At 36.8% G+C, this 24,810-nt stretch overlaps 1 protein-coding gene across 4 annotated transcripts in view; it reads left to right on the top strand.

The window, feature by feature from the left end:
• The window catches only part of PATJ (PATJ crumbs cell polarity complex component), a 295,047-nt gene that overhangs the window by 123,937 nt on the left and 146,300 nt on the right, over window positions 1–24,810 (top strand). For all 4 annotated transcript variants that reach the window (XM_054574004.1, XM_054574021.1, XM_054574012.1 and 1 more), the window contains exon 26: window positions 5,465–5,564. In XM_054574004.1, coding sequence (XP_054429979.1) covers window positions 5,465–5,564 — 100 coding nt within the window. The remainder of the gene's footprint in view (window positions 1–5,464; window positions 5,565–24,810) is intronic.

Consider the following 24,810-nt stretch of genomic DNA (forward strand, 5'->3'; position numbering starts at 1 on the left):
CTTTACCTGCCCAAGATTTTAAGTTGAATTTCTATTGTTTAGTACTAAGTTGTTTTTTTCGCTCCTGACATTTCTTTTTTACCCAATTTTATTTAGATATATATGCTTATATCTCTATTTGAGTATTTTTTAAATGTATTTTTATTATTTTCTAATGCATTTTAGTTATAATCAAAGATTGTAGTTTGTGTTCAATATTCTCTTACATTGGTTCAGACTTTTCCATGGCCTAGCACATTGTCAGTTATTGTAAATGTATATTTGTGATTTAAAAGAATAGCTATTACCTAGTTATTAGGTACAGGTTTTTATACAAAGTCATTAAGACAAACTAATTGAGTTATTCAGATATTTTATGTACAAACTGATTTTAGGGGGAAGGGTTAGGGTAACCTAACAATCTCCCCTTTTAATAACAAAATTAGCCTATTTTTTATTTGGTTTATCAGTTTTATTTCACATTTCTTCAAATTTATTAGGTGTTTACAAGTTTTTAATGTTTATATTTTCCTAGGAAATTGGCCCTGCTATTAATATGTGACATTATTTAGTAATGCCTTGACATCTATTTCATCTAATATCACTGAAAGTATCCCAGCTTTCTTTCTGTGTTTGCCTGGTATTTTGGCCTGAAAATTTTGGGGCCACACACAGAATGGATTTTGGTCTCCCACCTAGGTATGTCTGTGCTTCTAAGGAATACTCAAGAACACTGGTTTTTCTTTTTTTTCTTTTTTTCCTTCTACCCCAAGCTAAGTCAAAGGCCAGGAAACACTTCCTACTATAGCCTATGGCTGGTTTGATTGATTTGTTTGTTTGTTTTTAACTTTATTGCAGATTCCACCCTGTTAAAAGGGAGGAAAAGCTATAACTGAATCAAACACTTGGAACAATGTTATTTACAAACATGCATTGGGGCCGATTAAGACTTCTTGAGGATTTAGGGAAAAGGTACTGCAAAAGGTTAAGAAAAAGTAACAGAAGGTTGCTCACCAAGTTATAGGATTGTCTGTTTTAACCTGGTTGGCCACCTTCTTAGAGTTCAGATCTTAATCACAAAGATTATGCACTGATTAGCAGTAGCATTTATTGTGGATGCAAGATTCTGTGGGGGTTTTTGGCAACTGTTAATAAACACAGATAATAGGTAGATTCTGGAAGACCATTGTGTAGAAGTGTTAACGACGTATAGATTGCAGGTGACTTCTTGCAGAATTCCTTCTCAACCTTTTGGAGATAGGATAGGTTTTGTTTGCACGGATGGGGGTTGGAAGGGCGGTATCTTTACTTCCATCTCCCACCTTGCCTGACCTCAAGTGGAGACTTGGAGCTAATTAAATCCCTAGCTCTCAGTAAATGAAAATAAGTAGAAACTGTATGATTATATTTATATAAACACCTAGAAAATACAACCAGTACTGACAAAAAAGGAGATTAGTAGTTCAGGAGAGTGGGGTACCAAGGTAAGGGGTAGGAAGGAGGGATTAAAAAGAGTCAACGAGGAAACTTTCAGAGGTGATGACAATGTACATTATCTCAATTATGGTAATAGGCTCAGACTGTACACTTTGAAATGGGTGTGGTTTTTTATATGTTAATTATATCTCAATATACCACAGTAAAGCTTTTAATGACAACCAAAAACCTCTTGCCCTCCTGGAGCTTGCATTCTAGTGGGGCAAAGCAAGCAGTGTAGAACTCAGAGACTGCTCTTTGAGAGCAACTGGGGACAAGGCATGAACACCCACAGAACATGGCATCTGAAAGGGACTGGAATATAAGCTCCAAGAGGGAGGAATCTCTTGTCTCATAATAATCCCCATTGCCCAGAACATTGCCGGACACCTAATAGACACGCAATATATACTCGTTGATTGAATGAAGATTCCTCAAAACAAAACAAAATCACTGGCTTCAGGCCACCAGGGATTGTCACACGCCCTTTAGAATTTATTGATATTTCTGTTCTTGGTCACATGTTATCAAAACACGTTTTTGAAACTTTATCATTTTTGTATGGTTAACAGGTTTCTCAGAATACTTAGTCTACCTTATTGCTGGAATTTTGTGAATTTATATATTGATTCTAAGGTCTGAGCCTTCATCAGTTACTTATTGGAAACTTATAGTGTGCCAGTTAGTGTGCAACAGTCGGGATATAATGTCAAAAAGGAAGCAGATAAGGGATCTATCTGTGGGGAGATAGATAATAAACACACATAGATGAATAAACTGATTACTAATATAATTACTTTGGAGAAACAAGGAAATGTATTTGATTCAGGAAATTTGCTCATAAGGTCCCAGGAAGGAAAACGATAAATGTATGATTCTTATCAACTTTGGCTTGTTCCATTAAACCAAATTGTTTTCAATTTTCAATACATAGTAAGGATATTTGCTTTCAACTGTAAATTTAATAAGACTCTATTTTTAGAGTCTATTATGTTGGTGAAATACATTATAAAAATGTATTTATTCCAGGTGAGTTCTTAAAATGAGTACATTTTGTTGTATGTAATTTATACCTCAATATGGCTAAGGCACATCTATTTCAAGTGAAAAATCTGGACATCCTAGAGTCTGAGACTAAGGGGAAACTCATGAAGGCATTTTATAAAAATCAAAATGATCTCTTGTAAACTTCTTGAGGGCACTTTAGTATTACAAGATGTGTGCTCTCAGGTCATTCTTAACAGCAACAATAATAGTGTTCTATTAGTGATATTCCACATTGTACTAGACCTTAGAACTGGCTGATAATACTTAGGTTAATGGATAAGAATTTGCAATATTCTTTTATACACACACATAGCAAGTAGACATGTGGACATCACTCAACATTGGTATAAATGTTTTTATAGTCTTATATATCTTTGTTTATACCACACATCAATAATATCAAGGAGATCAGAGAGAAAGTATACCTGTTTCAAATTTAAAATTACCTAACCACTTTGAGTTTGTGAATTTGGATTCTTGCATAAAAATGCTTTCAAGTTAGTGGTTTCTATGAAAAGGTTTTTTTTTTTTAATTAAAAGGCTATAATATCTAATGTAATATAAGTTTAGTTTTATTGTTTTCTGAAAAACTGGGAATAGTAGATTTAAATAATATTAGTCTCTATACACCTACCAGAAAGATTCTTTAGGAGACTTACAGCTAATTCATTAATACCCTCTGAAGGTAGGAAAATATTACACCTTTGCAATGAGAGGAAAGAACTTTGCTCAGTATCATATACAGAGTGCTTTCAGTAACAAAATCATAGAATTAGAAGTTTAAAAATGGAGAAACAGAGTGAAAAAAAAAGTTCTGTGGTCACTGGAGATTTACTGTGGGAGCCAAGAAATCTTGTATCTGCGATTAAAATAGCTCATGAATTGCATATCTCAGGCATCACTGTTTAATTGGTTCTGCAAGATGAGCCTACTTGCACATCTCCGTGGAACCTCCAAAACTCACACAGTATAATTTAAGAAAAAAAATAAAAGCATGACCTGTAAAAAAAAAATGTACAGGTGCCAGATATTTATTTAACTCATTAACAAAGGAACTGACCAAATGGTTAGCCTGGTTCAGAGAGAATTGGAGAGAGTGAACTATTTATAGTTGCTGAAAGAAAGAACATGTAAGTAAGATTCAAATTTAGATACAAAACTGGTTAATGTCTTACAGGGCAATAAAACTGTAACCTTTAGAGTTATTCTTTCTACAGGACTAATATCATTTGCATCTCTACCAGACAAAATTAATATACAGTGCTACTGGATAGGAACCATTTGCATCATTGTCTTTTTTCTAAAAGTGAATATTGTCAGGGAATCTGAACAGCATGAATGGCAACTAGTTATTTACTCACATTTAAGGAAGGCCTACTTTGTACCAGGCATTATTCTCTGAGCTGAGGATGCCACACTGTTTATGTTACCCTCATGGGGACTATATTCACCTGGCCTCGTGGTATACACCTAGCTCAAGCCTTCATTGCTATGGCGAGCGGCTAACCCTACCCACGCCCTTCCCAAATGTGCAGTGGAAAGATGCCCCAGGTTTCTGGCAACCCACATTCAAACTAGGGGGAGACCAAGACATGTGTATCCTATATCCTTCTCAGAGAGTGTTGATAGGGTTAATTAAATAAATCAGTTGTATAAACAGTTTCCCCTTAAATATTTAAAAGTGCTATTAAAGACATTATATCTCATAACATTACTTCAAAAGCTGGCTGTCCTTGCTGAGTATTGTCTTTGACCTAGAATGATCAGGTTCTGAGGAAAAGGTTTTCCTGTAAAGACTTCATTTGCCTTTTTTTTTTAACTGTTCGCTTAACTCTTAATTTTTTTTCAGGCAAAATTAAAGAGTCACTGTGGTCAATTTCTGTACTCTTTTGTTGCTTAATAACCTTTTTGTCTTTGGCATTTTCTCTTCCTTCATCATCCTTGAATTTTACCAGTTTTTGGTTAGACACTGTTTAAATGATTCTGGTATGCGTTTTCCTTTATGAATCCCAAATAGAGTTCTCTCTTTTGGAGGAACTTATTAAAAGCCTGCTTTCTGTAATGGCCCAATGACTGCCCATTTACTGAAGTGTATCCTGCCATTAGTGGAGTTGTCATATGAATCATAATTGAATGTACTTTGTTGAAATCCTGTAGCAAAACAAATGTTAATCCGGTTGTTTTGGAATTGGTGGAGTCTTTGGGTGTATATGCTCCTATTCTTTTGCAACTTGGATCTCTCTGTAAAGTCTGGCATGTTTTATTTTTTCCATTATTCAAGAAAATGTCTACATTCTACGAAGGTAACATGATCATAGAGTTTTATTCTGCTTTAATTAAATGTTTGAACCAAATATTGATGTGTTGTATCATTTGGCATGTAAATTTAAAGATTACTTACAGAGACATAAAAAATGTATTCATCATAAAGATTTCTTTCTTTTTAAAAACTTTGAAATGTGTGTTGACTATCTATAAATTATAAATGAATATATTTTCAGTTAGAAAATCTTGGTATTTCATTTCAAGTATGTTTTTAAGAATGAAATCTGTATCTTCTACAATTGAATAAAAAGTTTAAATAATAGTAGAGTTAATATAGTGTTGTAGTTTTTACACTTAGATTTAATTTTGAAATGTCTTTCATTTGAATTACTTGGTTTAGTAACAGAGAAAATTGAGCTGAACTCAATATAATCGACTTTCTTACTGGGGAAAGGAATGCACTCCTCTGGGTAGGTCGATAGTCTTAAGAGGTGTGCTTTCATTCCTGTTTTCTGTATTGGTGTGCTGACATCACAGAGTCACTTTCATATAAACATAAGAAAATAAATTGCATTTGTTTTATAATCTTCATGATATGACTGAAGTTGGATGCAGATTACCTTTTTATCCTGTTTGTCTTTGAAGAAGAGGGTTTTGCAAAAGCCATTTACCCTTCTCTCAAATTTTGCATCTTCAGAGGCAAGGAACTGCTCCACCTCCAATGAAACTGCCACCTCCTTACAAAGCTCCATCTGATGACAGTGATGGAAATGAAGAAGAATATGCATTTACCAACAGTGAGTTCCTTTGTATTGTTCGAAGTGGGTGCAGAAATCATTAAATTTTGCTTTAATGATCGTTGTAAATTATCAAATGCAATGCTCTGTGGTTTTAGGAAATGTGCATGAATATATCATGCTGATAGAGAAAAATGACATTCTCCTTAACTTTTGTGACTTTATTTTCCTAAGTGTTTCTCTTTGACACTAATATGATATTAGAATGACTATCAAAGGCACCTCAGTTGAACACTATTTCACCTACATTCCATCCTGGCCTTACTATTTGGTTATGAATACAAAAATGCTAAGAAGTCCCTGGAATTGCATTTGATCCACACTAACTAGAATTGGGTGTCAGTTCTTGATTACTTACCCTACTCAAATAGATGGTGATGTTGCCAATGCAACATCATATTTTCTTTAGAATTCCTCTCATGATTTTCTTTTGCATTAGCTATATCAAATATACATCCATATATATATTTATTTCAAGGCTTTATTTAAAAGAATTTGTATTTTATGCATGTAAAGTATATGTAGTTAGATCTGATCGCTGTTTGTATGGAAATTCTTTGGAGGATGAAAAGAAGGTTCTAAAATTAGATTATGATGATGGGTGCACAATTTGTGACTATACAAAAACCCACAGGATTTTATGTTTAAATGGAGGATTTTTTGGTTTGTGAAATGTGTGTGTGTGTGTGTGTGTGTACACAAATGTATGTGTATAAACATATATACTGTATCATTCTTTAAAAATACTTTTTATATACAGAAAAGGAGTTTAATGTAGAAATTGATAGAGTTGCACTTCTAGTGTGTGATCTTAAGCATACCCTCTTCTATGAAAATAATGGGATTTATTTCACAGGGTTGTTGTGAGGATTAAAATAAGATGATAAGACCTTTAGCCTGACATATAGTGAACCTTCAATAAGTGTTATAGCTCTTATTATTGTTAATGTTATTGTTACTTTGGCTTTATAACTTTATATTTTTCTAACTATAATATTAAATGTTTAAATAAACACATAAATTTATAATTATTTAGTTGACTTGATAAAAGTTGGGTTTATATTTTGTGATTTTACAGAGCCCCTTCTCATGCATTATTCTCTTTATTCATCAAATCTTTGTTGAAAGCCAACTGCTTTTTACTAACAATGTTAACTGAGTGAGTCTGCTAGGAAATTAATAATATAGCTCCCTTTTTCTGGGTGGGGCCACGGGTCTGGAAAGGAGGATACAAATGCATGGGAACAAATTTTGATAAATGTACTAAGGCACCTTGGTTTTCAACCTCTATTGGAGATCCACATATGCTGGATACGACTGAATATGTGTGCACATGTGTAATATAATTCCATGTTTGGATATCGCTATTAGGACAGCTGCAGCAGAGAGGAGATAGCTTATTGATTATTCATAATTTCTGGGATGCTAGAATGCCCATATTTGCATAGTTCTTTGGAAACTTTGTGTGGGCATGTGACTAAGACTACATTCTAATCCTAGTTCTACTACTTAGTTGTGAATTCATGGACAAGTTACTTAACCTCTTCCTGGATCACACTTTCTTATCCATAAGAGGAGGAAGGGGTGTCTTACTATAACTTGCCTCATAGGATTGTTGTGAGAATTAGAGGGGGGGGGGGGGAAACATTGAAAGAGCTTAATTAGGGATTGTGATGACTAGTAAACTCTCTGGTCTCCACATACCAAGGCTTCACATATGTTATTAGGTCAGTCAACATACTGACTTTGTGACGTCTCTAATTTTACAAAAAAATAAACGAGCTCAGTGAAATTAAGAAATATATCCAAACTTAACAGAGCTAGTAAATAGGCAAATGGAGATTAAACCCAAGCACTCTGACTTCAGAGCCTGTACTATCATCTATACTTACCATACTTAAAAGCCATTACTATGGCAGAAGTAGGTGCAAAGTGATTGAAGGTTATCTAGTCAGTAGTACTTTGATGCCATAAAATAGGCAGAGCACAGTACTCATCCCAGAGTCCCCAGATCACATGTACATCTGTATTTGCACATATGCACAGACACATTCACAAAATTAATAGGATTCATGAAGGGCACTGATTTATACTCACAGGAGATCCACTAGCCCTCCTGGCTCCCAGTGCCCCCACCCTGATGAGCTTGGGCTCCCAGCAGAATCTGGTACAGACTGAGTTGTGTGGCTCTAGGATGAGGGCCATTTTTCCCTTGCATGCCTGATTGGTGCAGTGACTTCCTTTCACACAGCCAAATCTTGGTCTGTTTGGGCCTGAGAAACTCTGTTGGCCTTACCTTGATGACTCTCTGAGACCCTGCCCCACAACAAAAGTGGGTGGCAGCTGGCCTTGGTGTACGCTGGGACTTTCACTGAGTGACCTCAGATGCAACCTTGGCACTGAGTTTGAACCTATATCAACCTGGTGAACACCATATGCCCTTAACTGGTGACTCACTGAGAACCTACATCCTCCTTCAGTGGCTGGGTCTAACAGGCAGCTGGAGGCAGAGGCAGGTCTTGGGATGTCTTGGGCCTTTTGCTGCCCTATCCTCAGGCTCAGTGCTAGTAACAGCCAGCCTAGGTGCTCAGGTTGGTCCTTCCTGCACATACCCAGGACCAGCAGAGGCAGCTGCTAACTGTGGATTGCTTTGTAGCTCCAAATAGGTTACCCAGGGTCAGTCAACAGGCAAAGTCTGACATTGAACTGCACCAGAGTCTCTCCCAAGAGGCGCCACTACCAACACACCCAGTGGACAGTTTTGGACAACATCAGGGCAGGATCCAATAAGCTTCACAAGTGGCATATCCAAAGTGAGATCTCAGCAGGCAACAGACCCTGCTGAGGTAAATTCTGCCTCATGTGTTCAGCACCTGCATAGCAGCTTGTACACTGTGTTTGGAGTTGATACAGTCAGCCCATCTGATGGTCAACCCAATGCACAAATGGGCTAGTAGCAATCAAGACTCAATTACAACAGGAAGGCACACAATACCCACTCAGCTCAGCTGAACACCCAGCTCCGGTGATCAAGGATACCTTGCTACTGGGTCTCACAGGACACCTACTACATAAGATCACTCTACCAAGAGGGTAGACATAGCAGATCTACCTAATAGCGCATAGAAACAAACACAAAGAAGCAGCTAAAATGAGGAGACAAAGAAACATGCCCCAAATGAAAAAAACAGAAGAAATCCCCAGAAAAAAGAGCTAAACGAAATGGAGACAAGCAATTTACCAATTTTGGAGGAATCTTAGTGGGAATTTCAAGGAACTTAGAACTTCAACAACATGGAAAAGGATATAGAAACCATTAAAAAAGGCCAGTCAGAAATGAAGACTACAATATCTCAAATGAAGAATACACTAGAAGGAATAAACAGTGGGTTGGATGAAGGAAATGATCAAATCACTGATTTAGAGGACAAGGTAGCAAAAAACTCCCAATCAGAGCAGCAAAAAGAAAAATAATATTTAAAAACGAAAATAGTTTAAAGGGCCTTTGGGACAACGTGAAGTGTAACAACATCCTCATCATAGGGGTACCAGAAGGAAAAGATAGAAAGCAAAATATCAAGAACTTACTTGAAGAAGTAATGGCTGAAAACTTCTTTAACCTGGTGAAGGAAAAAGACACACAAGTCCAGGAAGCTCAGAATCCCAAACAAGATGAAACCAAAGAGGACCACACCAATATACATCATAGTTAAAATGTCAAAAGTTAAAGACAAAGAGAGAATCTTAAAAGCATCAAGTGAAAGACAGTTACCTACAAGGATGTTCCCATAAGACTATCAGCTGATTTCTCAACAGAAACATTTCAGGCCAGAAGAGATTGGCATGAAATATTCAAAGTGACAAAAAGCAAGGACCTATGACCAAGACTACCTAGCAAGGCTATCATTTAAAATTGAAGGAGAAATAAAGAGTTTCTTAGGCCAAAAAAAAAAACAACAAAAAACCTAAAGGAGTTCTTCATCACCAAGCCAGTATTACAATAAATGTTAATGGTCTTATAGAAGGAGGAGGAAAAAAAGGAAAGAAAACAGAGAAACATAGTTACAAAGAATAAAATGGCAAAAAATATGTACCTATCAATAATCACTTTAAATGTAAAGGGCTTAAATGCTCGAATCAAAAGACATAGGGTAGCTGAATGGATAGGAAAACAAGACCCATACATATGCTATCTACAGGAGACCCACCTCAGATCAAAATATACACAGAGACTTAAAGTAAAGGGAAGAAAAAAGATATTTTATGCCAATGGAAATGAGAAAAAAAAAAAACCAGGGTAGCAATACTTATCTGACAAAATAGACTTTAAAACCAAGGCTATAGTAAAACACAAAGAAGGTCACTACATAATGATAAAGGGAGTAATCCAACAAGAGGATATACCTCTTGTAAACATTTCTGCACCCAACATATGCATGCCTAAGTATGTAAAGCAAATCTTGATGGACATAAAGGTGTATAGATCAACAGAAATATAGTGAAAATAGGGAATTTTCACACCCCGTTGACATCAGTGGATAGATCTTCGAGACAGAAAGTCAACAAGGAAACAATGGCCTTACATGACACACTAAATCAGATGGATTTAATTGATATCTTCAGAGAATTTTAAACCAAAGTATCAGAGTATACAATTTTTTCAAGTGCACATGGAACATTTTCTAGGATAAACCACGTTAGGACACAAAACAAGTCTCAATAAATTTAAGAAAACTGAAATCATATCAAGCATATTCTCTGACAATAATGGTATGAAACTAGCAATCAATAACATAGAAATAAACCCTGAAAAATATACAAAGACATGAAAGCTAAATAACATATTACTAAACAATGAATATGTTAACAATGAGATCAAAAAAAAATCAAAAGATACCTTGAAACAAATGAAAATGACAACATAAAAACCTAAAATCTATGGGACACTGTGAAAGCAGTCCTAAGAGGGAAATTCATAGCATTACAGTCCTATTTCAAGAAACAAGCTTTTTCCACCATCTTGATAAAATCTAGCACCCATTTATAATAAAAATTCTCAGAAAAAATGGGCATAGAGGGAACATACCATAATGTTATAAAGGCCACATATAACAAACCCATGGCAAAATCATACTCAATGGGCAAAAACTACAAGCATTTCCCTTAAGATTGGGGATAAGGCAGGGATGTCTGCTGTCACCATTCTTGTTCAACATAGTACTGGAAGTCCTAGCTACAGCAATCAGACAAGAAAACATAAAAGTCATCCCAATAGGAAAGGAAGAACTAAAATTATCATTATTTGCAGGTGACATGACATTGTACATAGAAAATCCCAAAGAGTCCACCAGTTACTACTAGAACTGATGAATAAATTCAGTAAAGTAGCAGGATACAAAATAAATAGAAGTTGCATTTTTATATGCCAATAATGAACTATCACAAGGGAAACTAAGAAAACAATCCCAAAAGGAGTTCTAGGCAATGTGGAGGTGTAGGTAAACACAGCTCGCCTCTTCATACAACCACATCAAAATTAACCAAACTATGGAACAAACATCACTCAGAACCATCAGAAATCAAGTTGAGTGGAAGTCCGACAACTACAGAGTTAAAAGAACCATGTCCATGCAGACTGGTAGGTGGGGTGGAGACACAGAATGCACTGGTCCCACATCCACATGTGGTGGATAAAATTTCAGGAGGGATAACTCAGGAGCAAGGAGACCCAGCCCCACACCAGGCCCCCAGCCCAGGGTCCTACTACTAGAAAGGTAAGTCCCCATAACCTAGGGCTGCAAAAAGCATCAGGAATTGAGTCAGTGAAAGAAACTTCTGGAGTCCCAGACAGTTCCCCTTAAAGAAACCATGCACACGTACTCAGACTCACTCCCTCTGAGCTCAAGCACCAGGGTAATGGCTTGAAAGGCACCAGTGGCATAGAAGAAGAAACTGAAGTGTCTGGCATCAAGGCAGAAGCTGGGGCACAGCTTTCTCCCAGAGAGAAAGTATGGCAGAGACCATTGTCCTTCTGAGCCCTCCCTCCACAGAACCACAGAGCGGGCAGGCTGGTGCCTTATTTGAGACTCCATCAACCTGGCTAACACTGTTTGCCCCACCTAGGAGATCCCTAGAGACTCTGTCCCACCCAACGTATGGGCCCACCCAGGCTCCTTTTCCATATGAATGATTGGTCTTGGCTCATGCTTCATAACTTCTTAAATCCTCTCAAACAACAGCAGACAGCCTCAAGGAGCCCCGTACCCCCAAACCTCTTGCTTGGTGGCCCCAGGCCTGGCACTAGCAGCAGCCAGCCTAGATCCACAGATTGGCTTTGCCTGGGAATCTCCAAGCCCAGCACAAGCAGCAACCTTCTCAGATTGTTTTATAGCTTAGGCAGGGTAGCCCCGGGCAAAACGCAGGTGGAGGCTGACCTTGGCCTGCACCACCCAGGAAACCCCAGAGCACCCAATGGACAGCTACAGACCATGTTGGAGCACCGCCACCCTGCCCCTGCACAGCTATCCTCCACAGAGGATGGAGGTTGATGGCCGTTGGTTGGTTGGTGGTCAGTCCTTGCAGCTGACTAGCCTGGGTAAATCCCTCCCATTGACCTGCTAAGAGCAATCAAAGCTCAACTACAAGAGGAGGGTGTACTCAGCCTACACAAAGAGCACACCTCGAGTACCCACTTTGGGTGGTAGGGAGGCTGTGCCACTGGACCCTATAGGACACCTACTACATTAGGCCACTCTACCAAACCAGGAAGTCATAGCAGCTCTACCTAATACATAGAAACAAACACAGGGAGACCGTCAAAATGAGGAAACAAAGACACGTGGCCCAAATGAAAGAACAGATCAAAACTCCAGAAAAAGAACTTAACAAAATGGAGGTAGCAATTTATCAGATGCAGAGTTCAAAACACTGGTTATAAAGATGTTCAAGGAACTAGGGAGGACCTCAACAACATAAAAAAGATCCAGTCAGAAACAAAGGAGACACTAATTGAAATAAAGAACAATTTACAGGGAAACAGTAGTAAAGTGAATGAAACTGAGAGTCACATCAATGATTTGGAACATAAGGAGGTTAAAAAACAACCAGTCAGAACAAGAAGAAGAAAAAATATCCAAGAAAACAAGGATAGTGTAAGAAGCCTCTGGGGCAACATCAAGCATTCCAACATTCACATCATAGGGGTGCTGTAAGGAGAAGAGAAAGAACAAGAAATTGGGAACCTATTAAAAAAAATTAAAGAAAACTTCCCTAATTTGTTGAAGGAAATAGACATGCAAGTCCAAAAAGCACATAGAGTCCCAAACAGGATGGATGCAAAGAGGCCCACTCCAAGACACAAAATAACTAAAATGCCAAAATTTAAAGATAAGAAAGAATCTTAAAAGCAGCAAGGGAAAATTAGTTAGTTTTCAACAGGAGAGTTACCATAAGACTGTCAGCTGATTTCTCAAAAGAAACTTTGCAGGTTAGAAGGTATTGGCAATAAATATTCAAAGTCATGAAAATCAGGGACCTACAGCCAAGATTGCTCTACCCAATAAAGCAATCATTTAGAATTAAAGGGCAGATAAAGAGCTTCCCAGACTAGAAAAAATTAAAGGAGTTCATCACCAAACGATTGTTGTATGAAATTCTAAAGGGACTTATTTAAGAAAAAGAAAGTAAAAAATATGAACAATAAAATGGCAATAAATACATATCTATCAACAATTGAACCTAAGAAACAAACTAAACAAACAAGGAGAACAGAAACAGAATCCTAGATACAGAAAATAGTTTGGTGGCTGCTAGATAACAGGGGATTGAGAGAATAGGTGAAAAAGTGAAGAGATTAAGAAGCACAAATAGGCAGTAACAGAATAGCCTTGGGGAGGTAAAGTAGAGTACAGGAAGTGCAGTAGCCAAAAAACTTGCACGCATGATCTATGGACATGAACAATGATGTAGGGATTGCCTGAGGGAGTGGGGGATGCTGGGTGGAGGGGGCAAAGGGGTAAAATTGGGACAACTTTAACAGCATAATCAATAAAATATAATTTTAAAAAACAAGCATATTGTGTTCATGGATAAGAAGAATTAACATCATTAAAATGTCTACCCAAAGCAATCTATAGATTTAATGCAATTCCTATCAAGATACCAATGATGTATGTCACAGAACTAAAACAAATATTCCAAAAATTCATATCAAACCATGAAAGACCTGAATAAGTAACATCAATTTTGAGAAAGAAGAACAAAGTTGGAGGAATCATGCTACCTAATATCAAACTATGCTAAAAAGCCATAGTAATTAAAATAGCCTGGTATGGGCATTAAAAACAGGAGTATAGATCAATGGAACAGAATAGAGAGCCCAGAAATAAACCCAGGCCTATATTAATTAATATTTGAAAAAGGTGCAAAAACATACAATGAGCTAAAGATAGTTTATTCAATAAATGGTGCTGGGAATATTGGACATATGTGCAAAAAAATGAAACTAGATCATCTTCCTCCACCACACACAAGAATAAACTCAAAACGGATAAATGACTTAAATATTAGACTCATGCTTGATGAAGATTTATTGAGCAACTAGTAGTATTTTTGGTTAAAAAAATTTTTTTATTGTGGACCCTGTAGTTGATCTCTACCTTGCCAATAGATGTCACTACAATCAACAGCAATTATTACTAAGATTTAAAGAATATTAAGAATGTTCACATCAAATAAGCATTCAGTAGTGACTTTTAGCTGTATTTCTATGTTCATTTTATCCAACAACATGAATTTATTTTCTCTCTCTCGTTGATTGTGCAAAATAGGGGCAATGTTAAGAAATAAAGGCTAACGTTTAAGTTTTAAATTTTATGTAAATTTTTTCTCATTGCCTATAATTATCCTTTTTCATCTTTATAATTAAGTAAAATAAGTAAAATTCTCTTTTTTTCCCTGTACTTGGCTATTGGTGATCATTTTATTTTAGTGGGTTTTTCATTTTGAAAACTTCCAAACCTTCAGCCCCCAATATAGTTTGAAATGTATTTATTACAACTATAAACAAGAAAAAAATTGTATTGTTAAGATCTTTTGAGCAGCATTTAAATTATGGTCAGGTGTTCTTGACATTTTTATATATGATCAGTGATCAGATAGATGACTAATTTTTCTACAGTTTACAAAGAAAGCTCAGATAATACTGTAGTAAGTGATAGAAAGGTAATTCTGAAGTAATTGCAGTGGGTTCTGAGTATATGAATATATTGAGGTCTTGTGTGGGGCAGGGTAGGAGATGCAATGTAGCTTTTAAAATGAAGTTTAAGAAACCTCAGCCATTCCTCTAGTGATTTCTCTAAAGCTTCTGGGGTTTTTTCTTCATAATTTTCCCCCTAAAACCTACCTTGAAGACTTGACTTCAGTAGGATTCAGCTTAAGTAGGATCTCTACTGCATGTTTAGAATGTTAGTGAGACACAAATGAATCTTGCTAGGGGATGCTGCATGTTTAATGTGGCTCACCAGTTTCTTTGTTATAAAAATGATTGAATGCTGTGAGGAATAAGGAGAGAGTAAGTTCATGACGGTTCCACTCACTCCGGACAGTCTAAAATCAACTGCTGTTTCCTTTTAATCTGCATTAGAAAGATGCAATTAATGTGACGAAGTATTTCTCAGCAGGAAAATTGGGTCATTAAAATGATATTAATTGAAGCGGGCCACAAAATAAATGGTTTTGTTTATCTTGCCTCCTGCTCTGGAATTGAGCTATCATCCTGATGCTCGCAGGGTAACTGGATGCCAGAGTCGGCAGCGCAAAGCATCTGAGGGTCAGATGTTGGGAAGCAGGGATTTTGCTTCTCCCGGCATACTTTCCCAGGCAGCCTTTACCTACTGACAGATGTGACTGTTAGCTTGAGGAGCAGCTGGAAATTAGCTTAATTGATTGCTTCTCATGATAGAAAGAGACTGACAACTTGCCCTTACAGAGAATAAAATCTGAGGGGGAAAAAAATAGGCCCAAGGTCGACAGAAGAGAGAGGACAGAATCTGGTAAGGATTTGAGCTGCTTCCAGCATTGACTGTTTAACAGGAATGCAGATACCCTGAAGGGAAGGAACACTGGAACAGCTATGGTCCAAGGGGGTTTCCCAGGTAAGATATCTGTGCCTCTGTGATCTGTGGTTCTTTCGGAATGCAGTGTTAAGCTGTTTTAGTATTGGTGCAGAATGTGGTCTTAAAGGTTTGAACAATAATAAGCTAAGGCATTTATTTTAAATGAGAGAGTGAGGGTACATAAGCTTGTGCAAGGCAATTGTATGTTAGAGACAAACCTTTAGAAATTTCCATTCATCTGTATTGTAGCTGGAATCATCCGTATAATGTTTTTGAAAAGTAGAGTAGTTTATCAGACTGTCAAGAATGTACTAGTGGGTTCAGTGCCAAAATTCTTAACACTGTGTTCACGCAGGATCCTCTGCTTTCAGAATTGTAATAGAGAAGTCGCTCTCCGGGACATTTATTATTATTGTTATTTGTTCTTCACTGTAATCAGAAGGGAAGATGATTTACATTAGAACAAGGTTATTCTGATTAATTTAAAAATACTGACCGTTCATCATTTTGTTGTTAATGAAAGCAGATTATCTTTAAGGAATCATAGTAGTAAACAGAAGGCTGTTTTTTCTAAATTGCAAAATAGCACCTTAAATATTATTTGCTAATTGTGATTGAGGTCTCATTCACCTAAACCTGCACATTCAAATTCATTAGGGGTGGGGGCTCAGCACTTGGAGGTATTATCAAGAACTTCCATATTAACATATAGTTCTTGAAATCATTCCTAGATTGATAACAGAATTTCATGCAATAAATTACTCTCTTTAGTATATGCTTTTGCCTGACTTCTAAAAAATTTATTAACACCAGAGCTTTTTAAAAATCTATGTGAGATACAGAAATTTAGACATGATAGGGGTCTTCTTGCCTAAGAATGATTGCCTAAGGGAAGCAATTGTAAACTCAAAAGAGTTAGACATTACATTATAGCCTTTCTTTTTATTTTCAGCAGTGCACATGCAAATTAGGTTATTTCTACTGCAACAAGATATATGCTGCATTCTGATTTAAGCCAGCAACCTTATTCCTGATTATGCTGTCAAAATAATGGAGCAAGAACTTTTCTTTTGACTAAAGTATAATTTCTGAGGATTTTAGCGTTGGAGTCCTGAGCTATCTAGTATCCAGTTTTCTGATTTTGATGTAGAGGAAACGTTACTGCTTTTAAATGGTTGCGTCACAGTTTCCCTATAGTGACAACTGTCCATATTGTGTTTCTTTCCATTCTATTGCTGGAATTACTTTCATTTGTCTGTCACCTTTTAAGGCTGCTCAAACTTGTATTGACAAGGCAACAATAGGAATGATCCTGAGTATTTGTGGACCCTACCTGCTTTTCTTCAGACTCATTAGAGCAGCTTGTTTATTTTCCTTTTGTTTTAGGAAGTTTGTTGATTTTAAAATTAATTTCCAGGCTAAAAATACTTGTGTGCTTCAGTCTCCTCAGGGTAACCTGCCCTCCCACGTGCTTCCCTTAACCTCTGTCTCACCACCGCGCGGTTGCCGCTGACCAGGCTTCATAAACCCCAGCAGAACCCACTAGAACCCCCACCACCCCAGTGGGGTTTCCAGAAGTTAGAGTATATCGAGTTAGTATGAATTTCTGTCTCTTTTGCATTTTATTCAAATGATATATGAAGTCAATTTTTTAAAAAACTTATTAACTATGAATGTGTCTCATAAGTGAACATGTATTTACATGTTATATGTAGGTTACTTTTTCAGTGTTTCTGGTCAGGGTTAATTGTTCATGATTTTCATAACAACTATAGACAGCACTTATTAAAAGTTTCTATTTATGAACGTATACACATATTTAACTCCAGTGCTTTGCAATAGTGTTTATATTATGGTCACTGTTCTGCATTCAGTTAATTTTAAAAGCATCTTCCTATTTCATGTCTCTTTTTGGCGTATACATATATTTTTCACATTAAAGCAGTTTATTTGAAGGTTGCTCAAAAATTATCTTCTAATGAATACATTTGATGAATGCGTGAAATGACAAAAAAATTATGTTTAGGTTAGAACTCTTACTGGCATATTTTACAAAAAGTTATACATTGAATGATAAATAAAAGATAACACCTCAGTCTGCAGAGAACTTACTTTTTCTCTTGTACTGCTTAGAAACTTGTTATTTTAAATGGGTTTATGCTGCTTTGAGATCAGCGGTGTTATGTTACTTAATAATATTTCAACTTTGTATATATGAATATAGGTTAATTTATTAAACTTGAACAAAGAGAGTATTGCCGTTGGAATTAGGGAGATAGTGTATAAAAATTAAGTAGCATTTAAAGTTTTCTTATAGAGACTGTCTCTTTTGGTGAAAACAGTGGGGAGGTAAGAAATATTATTCTTAGGTTTCCATTATATTTTCTCATTTAGCTACTTCTGTGCTTTTAAAAAATATATTTATATGTTTTATAACATTTATAATAAGCCAAGACTCTCAGATACTTGCATAGTATGAAGAATTCATATTGCATACTATGAATATATGTGTCCCAAGTTAGTTAGTCTTATTATTCCTATATTATAGATGGTAAAACTCTTTTTATAGAAAGCTTAGGATGGTTTATCTGTGGGTTGGTGGAAGTATGGCATAACCTCAGTTACCATAGTGGTCTAACATGAAAAATTTTTGAAGCCTAATCCAGTTCTAAGCCTAAGGGGAGAAATACAATAATGTGATCTCTGCCCTCAAGAAGTTTGTAATCTTCCTAAAAAAGAGAAAATGTGTGCATGTGCAAATGTGTTGGAAGGCCCTCTGGAAGAGAATGAGCTTGAGAAGTTGGCAGGACTGGCAGGAGTATGACAGCTCGAGACTTGGGAGGCCACTGAAAGGCAAAGAAATGCTACAAGCTGGGAGCGTAGGAGGGAAAGGTCAAAGGCCTTCGGTACCCAGCAGGGATGCCTGGAAGATACTAGCAGAGAAGCAAATAGACACAGGAAGGACAGATTTTAGAGGAGCAATGATTCTAAACTTAAGGCTCAAGAATTCGTTATTTTCTGAAATGGAAATGGTTGTAACTAACCCATGGAGATTATATTTCTGAACATTGAGGTAAAATTTATAGTTTCATTTCTTTACTTTTTTGGAGTACTTATGTTCTAGGCACCGTGCTAAATGCTTGACAACATTATTTTCTTCAATCCATATAATTTAATGAGTTATTTTAAGTCTCTTTATTTTATAGATGAACTCCAAAGCCTGCACTTTAAACAAGTTTTAACTTTGTATATTTTCAAGGATCTTCTCAAAAAATCCATTCCATTGGCAAAGACAAATTGATTACTCTCCTCCTTTTCAGTAATTGGGTAAATAAACATGTAATTGGAATTTTTCTTTAAAAAATGCTGAAGTGCTGAATTCTGAAAAATATTCATTGTATTTTTCAGCAAGCCACATTTTAATAGTGAAAGTTCCAATTAAAAAAAGTCACAAACCAAGTGAAGCTGAATGGGGGAAAAATACAGAATGGAGGCATGCCCTTGGTGTTGAGGGTGCACCTGGCGGTGGCATCAGATGCAGCACAGCACAAATCAGGCTTCTCAGTGTAAACAAATTTATCTTCCATTCCTGAAAAATGTCTGTATTTGGAGGAGAGATAGCAAGGCTCCTGACGTTAACCAGAATGGAATGGGTAAGCACCTAAGGTGAAACGGCTGTTCTGATGGAATTTTTCAATTTAATTATATTTTGAATTACCCAAAATTTTCATGTTTATCCTAGGTGAGATGGAAAGGTATTAGCATTTGGATAAATGTTGTGTATGGAGTGTGGGTTTTTGGTTCAGTGTTGCCTATATCTGCTTCAGGTTTTCAGCATCTGCAGTGCTTTGCAATAGTTATTTCAGAAGCCAATACAAGGTACAAGAGCATGCTGGGAATGAGAAGGTTGCACCTTTCAGCTTCTTAAAGCAAAAGAGGTATACAAGGTTAAAAAAATTTATATGTAATGGACAGTTTACTGGCTTCCCACCTAAGTGTTTTCTTGAACACATCTGATGCTTCTTGGAAATGTTCTGATTATACCTGCACAGATAAAATATGTACATACTGATAGTCTAATAACAAACAAAATTATACTGGTTAATGCTGCTTACCTCTGCCATGTGAAATCTCTGAAACAGCTCTCCACTCCTGTAAAAAAAATTAAGTTAAAATAGTTGGGTTCCTCAAATGGCAGACAATGGATTTGAATGATTGCCAAGCCACATCTATACAGTATAATAATTTTGAAGTCGTGTAGTTCCATTTATTTTTTTTAATCCTCACCTGAGGATATGTTCATTGATTTGGGGGGGTGGGGGAGGGAGAGAGAGAACCATCAATCAGTTGCCTCCCATATGCACCAGGACTGGGCCTTAAACCCACAACCTAGGTGTGTGTCCCAATCAAGGACTGAACCCACAACCTTTTGGTGTATGGGACAATGCTCCAACCAGCTGAGCTACCCAGCCAGGGCTGTCGTCCCCTGTTTAGATTGTTCTTCAATAAGGATCATTTTGGCACATAGACAATCTGTTTTCACATCACAGGACCTACAAAAACTAGCTTCCATTTTCAGTGATTTATTTTTAATTCAGTACATCTTGTTAATGCCTTGTACAGAGGACACACTCAATATGTATTAAATGAATGACTGAATGGACGAATGCTGGGATATGTAAAAATATGTAGAAGGCATGTGAATGGGAGGGGTTTGGGCATTGACTATGTTCTTCTATTTATGATTTTTTTTTTTTTTTGCTTCTTGAAATATTTATTTCACATACACTGTGGTGTTCAGTTTCGAATTATTTGTACAAAATAGTTTCATAGTTGACAAGAAAACATGCGGCAAATTGAGCTAGGAGTGTAGAGTAATTGGGTAAGTGTAGAGTAATTGTAGAGTAATTGACTGCAGGATTTTGAATGAAGAGAGACTTGTTACAGTAGTCAGTATAGGACTGTTAAAATCATTGAGAAAGAGGAAATAATCTTCTGATTATAATTTAACATGCTGATAGAGTATGAGGGGGATGATATAGAGAACTACTTGGAAGATACATCAGTTAGGCGTAAGTTCCAACTGTGAGTGAAGAAACCCTAAAATAATAGTTATTCTAAAGGACAGAGATCTATTTTCTCATGGTTATGAGTTTGGAAGAGGGCACTGCATGGTGTCTGGGATCCACGCCCCTTCATAATTGTCGCTGTTCAGTGCTTCACCTCCATTCCCCACGTCACCTCAGTCTAGGGGACGCTGGCTCCAGCCATCAAGGCTGCATTCCAGCTGCCAGAGGAAAAAGAGAAGAGAAAGGCAACCTTCCTCCTTTGAAGGCTATTACTGGAAAGTTGCATATAGCTCTTTAACTTATAACAGATTGGCAGATGAGAGCTTTCAGAGGATATTTCTTTGACATATAGAAAAGGTATTTAACATTACCTTTACATTAACATGTAATTTGACAAGAAAACATAACAGCATTTATTCTCAATGGAGTTTATAAGTTACCTCTTCTGAAAACAAATCATGTATAAGTACCATATTTACATAATATACTAACTGATCATTTGATTATATGTTCTTGGAATGTGTATCAGTTTTCTAATATCCTTTTCCATTTTTAATTTCATAATTCAAAAATTTAAAAAGCCCTCTAATCTGTGGTTGCATATACGAAAAGGATCTTTTATATCTATTCCTGAAGTATTAAAATGTGCTGTGTTGGTGATTTTTTTTTTTTTTTTTTTTTTTTGGTTTGCTACAAAATCTATGTCTATCTCTCTTTGGAAGTTAATATTGTAGTAGTTTTAAATTTTAATTTTATATATATAGTCTTTAAGAAAGTTCTAGCTTTCACTTATGACATGGTTGTTCATTTAGATACCTTTGTAGACAAGTCATTCATTCTGTTTTGCTGTGTGGGCCCCATTGGAGTGGCTTCCCATTATAATTGTCTAAGGGTTCTCATGGTCTGGCCCCAGGACTTCTTTTCACTTTCCTCTGATGATTTTTGTGCCCCTTACCTTCTATATTCTGTCTACGTTGGAAGTTCCTTGAGCATACGCTCCTGCTCCTTGCCTCAAAGCTTTTGCATGGGCTTCCCCTGCCTAATATTACTCTTTCAGCTCCCTTAACTCAAACCTCACTTCCTTGAGGAGTTCTCCTTGATGTCCAGTTCAAGTACAGACACTTTTTGTATACACTTCTTGTGGGGCCTTTTCTTTATACCTCTTATCTAGGTTCATTTTGTCATTATTAGATTAATTCTCTCCCTTTCACTAGGTGGTAAGTTCCAGGGCCATGTCTCCATTGCCCATCAGCATCTAGCAACATGCTTGCCACATGAGAAGCATCATTAAAAACTTTTTTGAGTAACTGAATAAGTATAGTGTTAAGCCTTTATATTCACACTGGAGAGCTAAGCAAAGCTCACTTTCACATTACCGACCCTAATCAAGAAAAATACATAAATTTAACTCATTCTTGTCTTTGGAATTAAAAAAAAAAAAAAACACCCTGTAAGGTAGTCAAAAGAGCTTTTCTGTGTAGTGTTAGAAGATCTGTATTCAATTTTTTCTCAGTGACTTTCTAGTTTTACAATTTCAATCAAGCCACTTAAAGTTTTAGGTTAATGGCTACCTTGAATGTTGGTTTCAGTACTAAATGAAAAAAAACAACATGCAACCGTATGAAAGAGCTTGGTGCAGTGCCTAATATAAAACTCATTCTCAGTGGATGTTGTTTGCATTTGAATATAATTATTGTCTTTAATACCATCTGCATTCATCTGATAACTGTTTCTGATTTCTCTAAGCTAAAAAGTGACATAATTTTTAGTGAACACAGTGGTTCTCAAAGTACCACCCTCGCCTCCCACCCTCCACATGTCAATCAAAGGAACATGTTTTATTTCTTTCTTGGATCTCATGGGATGGAAGTAGGGGCCAGGAGGTTAAGTAATTCAATTGACCAGGGACACAGTAAACTAGTCACAATGGCAGAAGGTGAGGAATAGAGAGGGCACAGCAGTCTGGGCTGTGGGGTAATTATCATATGGAAAAATTACAGATGTGTAGAGGTCTGGGATTCTGCCATATTAAGAAAGTAGAGCAAGAGTGGGAAGTAGGACCAGGTGTTGTGTTATGCTTCATATGGGTTACCTGACATATTACCCCCAAACTACTCAAACACATAGTTACTATTATTATTTTCACTTTACACATGAGGTATCTGAGGAAAGAAAGAGGTTCATCATCCAGAGTTTCCCAGCTGCAAGCGCCAGAAGTACGATTTGAACCCCCACAGTTTGACTCCAGTGCCCATGCACTGGACTCCAGTCACTAGATTTTACTGCCTAATTTAACATTGCTATGGATAGTCTGCGTATAAAGGATTTATATCAGGAGAGTGAGACAGGGAGACCCAGGCTCCCCAGGAGCACTCGCTTTCAGGGGTCTGTGATACAGGATTCAAAGTGGACTTTGGGTGCCCTTTGTAACAGGTAGCTTGGATTTTCTCCTGCTAGCGCTCCCTCATCTTTGTTTTTGAATGGTAATCTGTTAGGATCATAGAATTGCATCAAAATATAAGCAAAGTGAATTATCAGACAAGGCAAACTTGAAAAAATATTTAGTCTCTCATCCTTAACTTTTTGAGGCTGTAAATCAAGTGTTATTTAACTGAGTGCCTACTACGTGCCAGATACTGTGATAGGTGTTGGGGATACAAAATAAGCGAGACCTAGGTCTGGTTCTCAAGGAGCCCCCCAGTCCTTTGTGGAAGATATATCAGTCAGTTTTTGCAGTAGAGGAAGACCTTTGATAGAGGGAGGCTCTAACGGTGCTTTGAAATAAGGAAAAGGACTTCGAATACCGCCCAAGAAGTCATAGGACTCTGAGCATTGTACAAAGTCCTTAAGGCGTAGAAAAACAGAGGAGTCATGATATTATATATGGCTAGAGTGCATTATGCAAGAGAGCATATCAGGAAATGGAGCTACAAAAGAAACATTAACTATGCATCTTGTATGGAGCTAGGAGTTACAAGGGTATCAAAAATAATAAGGGGTCATTTTATTTTTATTTAACCATACTAAATTAACATTTCTCCTTTTATTCTGAAAATCTTAGTATTTTTCTAACCACTTTTGTTTTGCTAATTTTACCTTGAATTATATTTTAGTGTTTTAAAAAAAATTCTATTTATTTTTAGAGAGAGGGGAAAGGAGGGAGAAAGAGAGTGAGAGCAATGTCAACGTGCAAGAGCTACATCTATGGGCTGCCTCTCACACACGCCCCTAACTAGGGGCCTAGCCCGCAGGCACATGCCCTGACTGGGAATCGAACTGGTGGCCTTTTGGTTTGCAGACTGGCACTCAGGCCACTGAGCCACACCAGCCAGGGCCCTTGAATTATATTTTGAGTTGAAATTTCTATTCAAGGAAAGATACCTTTACCAAGTATCCAATATTGCTCATTATAGGCTTAATTTGACTATGCATTAGAAAAAAGATAATGTGCTAAATACAGTTCCATATTACCTTTTAAAGACATGTGTCATTTATAATTTATAAAAGAGACAGTGATTTATGTTAAAATAGTGACTCTGCCGTTTACTAGCTAATTTTCTTGGCAGTTCACTTAATTCTTCTCAGCCGCAGTATTTCTTATTTCTAGAAAGCACTATTGAAGTATGAAATGAGATCATTTATTTGGAGGTAACTGTCACTCCAAAGGCAGCATCTGTTATTGTTAGAAATTTGAGTTCACAAGTGCCCATGAGAGATTTTAGATTAGTCTTCCACAGATGTTTCCTTCCTTGCTTTCATCCTCTGCTGTTATTTGCCTTTCTATTTTGCTTCCTTATTCCAGTCTCATCCCCTCTCATTTATCTTTGCTTTTATCTTGTGAGAGCAATTGTTCACCAATGTGCAAGATCCTGTCCAGGTTCTGACTGTCAGCTGCTTTCAGAGTGTGGTCAATATAAAGACGAGACACAAATAAGAAAAGACTGTTCCTTTTTCATGTTATCCTCTCAACTGCCTAAGAAAAAGCCAAAAGGATATTAAAGCCCATGAGGTTAAATGGTGCAAAAATACCAGCCCCAGGAGAGAACAAGTAAGTCCTCCTCT

This window comes from Pteronotus mesoamericanus, unplaced genomic scaffold, assembly GCF_021234165.1.
Source record: "Pteronotus mesoamericanus isolate MK-2021 breed Mesoamerican mustached bat unplaced genomic scaffold, CSHL_Meso_final contig_105, whole genome shotgun sequence".
NCBI lineage: Eukaryota > Metazoa > Chordata > Mammalia > Chiroptera > Mormoopidae > Pteronotus > Pteronotus mesoamericanus.